At 36.5% G+C, this 4,374-nt stretch overlaps 1 protein-coding gene across 1 annotated transcript; it reads left to right on the top strand.

Annotated features, from left to right (window-relative positions):
- Nucleotides 1-210: 210 nt before the first annotated feature.
- Nucleotides 211-1,347, top strand: LOC126837568 (germ cell nuclear acidic protein-like). The gene is made up of 3 exons (XM_050571501.1): nt 211-326; nt 424-951; nt 1,155-1,347. Exons 1-3 carry the CDS (start codon nt 211-213, stop codon nt 1,345-1,347), a joined length of 837 nt encoding a protein of 278 aa, XP_050427458.1.
- Nucleotides 1,348-4,374: the final 3,027 nt, after the last annotated feature.

Raw genomic sequence — 4,374 nt, 5'->3', positions numbered from 1 at the left:
ATAAACTAAATGACTAATTATTTTCACTATTAAAACTTGTACATTTTTTTTAAAAGATAAAATATGTTTTTCAATATGTTCATATAATATTCTTAGAGTGGCCTCAAATCAAAGTCACGCGACATGCGTTCAGAGCTTATTTTTTAAACACAGTATTTTATTTATATTGTCATAGGACTAAGTTAGAAAATATTGTCACTTTTTAGCTAAATGGCACCGTTAGAAAGAGATCCACCCAAATTCTTATTTGATCATATAACAGACATAAACGACGACTTCTTGACGGACGACGAAGAAGAGTTATTTCCAGAACGCCTTATATACAAGTACTAAAGCTTGACAAAATAGTAGCTGGCTAGTCGAGTTTAACAACAGCTAGTGTTAATAATACAATTGTTTTTTTTTATGTGTAATTCGTTTTAGCGACATAGACACAAGAGATAGAGACACGGACGAAGAGATTGACATAAACACCGACGAGTTAAATAACTATATACCTGAAATAGTATTGGAAGTCATTAGACAATGGAGTACATACTTAAATAGTGCTGTTCCGCCACTTGTCAACAACCATGACAGAAAGACAGAGGACAGCGACGACAGAGAGACAGAGGACAGCGATGACAAAGAGAGCGAGGACAGCGATGACACAGAGACAGAGGACAACGATGACACAGAGACAGACGAAACCGACGACAGAGAGACAGAAGACAACGATGACAAGTCAATTGAGACAGACGAAACAGACGACAGAGAGACAGAGGACAACGATGACACAGAGACAGAGGACAACGATGACACAGAGACAGAGGACAACGACGACAGAGAGGCAGAGGACAACGATGACGAGTCAATTGAGACAGACGAAACCGACAAAATCCACGACGACGACGAATATTCCCGGAACTTCATGCCCACATACAGCTTCGATGCAAGGCTTGCGTATTTCAAGTAAGTACGACCGCTTGGTATTACATTTTTCATATTTTGTGCACCATATAGCTTATCATGTAAATTAATGTGTACATCAAAAAAATGATTTATTTCCTTCCGGCCGGGTGATCATATTTTGTTATCTTTGATGACGACTTAGATAACCTTATCCGAGAAATAGTATTAGAAAACAAATGAAATACATACTGTAATACTTTTAGCGCCATTCGCCCGCCTGTCAACGAACGCCGACCAGTTGAGTCAGACTCGGACGACCCGCAGCCGTGCTCATCATCAGGTCTGAAGAGACCGCGTTTAGACTCTGATGATGAGCAACCCAGGTCAGCAAAGCGGAGACGGCCAACGTCGTACCAGTCAGAAAGCGAAGAAAGCGAGTCGGACAACTTTCAATAGTACTCCAGCCGATAAACTGTGGCCGGCAAGTCGGCGAAGCCGTTGGCGGACACGTGTGCTGTAGTAGCGCGAGATGCTGCAGCCACTGTCTCCGTCCAATCGCATCCCGAACTTGTCCGGCCGGCCTGTTGAGGAAGACGTGAAGTAGTAATCCAGACGATGGAAACGAAGGGACAACTCGGGAACGACGGTGACGGTGCAAGCCAGTAGCGCGAAATGCTGGCCCACCGTCCCATCTAACCGTATCCTGGACAGTCTGTCGAGGAAGATGTGTAGCGGTGAAGCAGACGGCAGTACTCCAGACAATGAGTGACGAGGAGACGATGGAACGACTCGGGTTGACACCGTTGTACGAGTTCTGCATAGTTATTTTTCTGTTTAATTTTACATTTATTTACATACATCAAAAAGTGTTTTATTTTAATGATAAACAAATATTTATATATATAATTTTTTTTTGTAAATTTAAATTCATTTATCAGTACACTAAAAAATTGCTTACCTGCTTTGTCTTACTAAATATTATTACATTTTTATAATATTATAATATTACTCAAGACACACATAACTTCTAATCATTAATCATTCACAATTATAATAAATAATATACTCTGTATATCGCTTGTTTCGCGCTGTATGCACGCCTCAGCTTGACACTGAATGGCACAAAGTGGAGGAAATGGGGCCTCGGAACAGTCGCGGCCGTCAGTCGTGATGCGCGAAACGGGTTACTTCTCTCGTGGCGCAGAGTATAATAAAAAATTTCAAAATCATTAGGTCGTTCAGTTTTGTACTAAATGTACTTTAAATGTTTAACTAAAATTGCACAATATTTTCGGCTCAAACCAATCGTGCCGAGAAAGAGAGAAAGGTGCCATGTGGATTGGAAGTTATCTGTCTAACTATTGAAAAAGATTTGCTGATACAGCCAACAAAGAATTGAAAAAAATTGTATTATTATGTCGCATTTAATGCGGTTACACTCGAGTAGCCAAATTGCCTATGCGAGACGCCGGCAATGTAGATTTTGGCGCGAAACTGAACGAGTCTTACCAGTTACCGGGTATTACATTATGTACCTATACGGTTACTACTCTGGGTACCGTATAAAACTGCTACAGTACCGTATAAGGTCTGGGTTCAAATGAGAAATATTTGCTGGTCGAGTAGCGGTTGAGAAGTCTAAAAAAAAGCGTTCTATAATAACTTCTGCAGATTATTATTTCATTGTACCAAACGAGACTACAATTCTGTTTATAGAAGCGCGAATCTTTTGATCAAAGGCAAGTCGTATGCCCTTTATTCGGTACATCACATTCTATATAAGGTATATTAAAATCTACCTATATCCCATAAAAACAAAATGCAGTGAAATCGAAATTAGTATATCGCAAATCAATATGAAACGGCGAACCGCCAAGAAGTCTGCTGACATCGTAATGAATGCAGCTAGATTTTCTTGGTTTTATCAAAAACTCATATCCGTTAAAAAGCCTAAAAAATAAATGTCAAATGTCGTACACGTAAGTATTTTACAAAACTTGGTGGTCTCTTAATAATACAAACAGTAAACCGTGATAATTCTCATACATCATGAACAATACAGCTATTACGTTATAGTTATCCATTGGCTTTGTGACGCCAAACTATTCTATCCGTTGGAGAATCACAAAAACAGTAAAAAAAATTTAATTAAAAAATGCAAAAAAAATTCTCCTTCGGCTCTTCCTAACCACAACTATGCGCCAGACGACGTTCTTCGAGTCACACACTCGTCCGACCGAGTGACCGAATGTTATTTTAAATTTGTTGACTTTATGTTATTTAAACACATAATTGTATTTTAATAAATAAATATTGATGAGTATGGACTAATAAAAATCTCAAAATCATTAGGTCGTTTAGTTATGTACATTTACTGTTAAAAATTGCACAATATTCTTCTGCTGAAATCAATCGTGACGAGAAAGAGAGAAGGGTGCCATGTGGAGTGGAAGTTTTATTTACAGACTGTGCTGATGTATAAGTGGAAAAAAAACTCCTCTTGTCCAATTAGAAATACTCATGAACCATATATTGTGTTTCGTGGCGCTCAACCGTTCCTAATTCTAACTAAACATTTATTCGGAAAACACAAAGCCATAATAAGAGATAAGAATGTTTGATAACAGATGAAGAGCCACAAGATGTAAAGTAAAAATCGACCATTCAGCCCCCACAGAGAAAGTTGTAAGTGTACTATAAAAAATGTAAAAAAAAACCATTATATCCGTTCGGTAGACATGCCAAAAAGTGCCTTTAATAACTTTTATTTTTTTATTAAACTTTCGCCATAACTCGGATCCACAATTTCTTATTGATAATTATTGTAAAATAAACATTATAAGCAAGTTGGAACACTTGTAAGGGCTTCAAAATTAAGTTAGGTGAATATAATTTCCTTTAACGGCTTTTCGTTAACGTTTTTTCATGTTAAAGTAGTGTTTATAATTTTTTTTTTTTTTTAATGTAAATATTTCAGCTAAATTATAAAATTTATTGATCAGATTATATTGTTCTCTGCGTCAGACATTTTTTAACGGTTCGTCATTTTCGCCTAGTTGGCATTACTTTTTTAAAATTTACTTTCTGACAACTTTTAGAGCCCCGTCGAGGAGTTGTAAAAGCTTTAACAAGCAAACCATAGCTACTACTATTTTTATTTGATTAAAATAATCGATGGGCGAGCGGTGTTTAATCTTTATGCTAATTAACTTCGATAATCTTAAAAACGTAAAACTCATTAATGGAGAGTATTTTATTAACTTAGTTGTGTAATTAATTATATTCAGTTTGCTAAACAAACAAAATTGTCCTCGTTATTGAAGATGCGAATTAAATATTTTAGCTCGGTTCAATTATAATATTTATGTCATCAACAAAAGTAGTTTTTACAGTATGAAACATAACCTTAGTAAAAATGTCGCATGTATGTTTTAAACAATAAGGTTAGAAAGAGTATATATTTTTTTGATACAGTATATCAGT

This window comes from Adelges cooleyi, unplaced genomic scaffold (assembly GCF_023614345.1).
Source record: "Adelges cooleyi isolate 19-005CV unplaced genomic scaffold, UGA_ACOO_1.1 ACOO_flye_CR_arks_rails_tigmint_CR_PRNA_251, whole genome shotgun sequence".
Classification (NCBI taxonomy): domain Eukaryota; kingdom Metazoa; phylum Arthropoda; class Insecta; order Hemiptera; family Adelgidae; genus Adelges; species Adelges cooleyi.
Note: the sequence above shows the minus strand (reverse complement) of the source record. Positions and strands in the feature narration are given on the sequence as shown.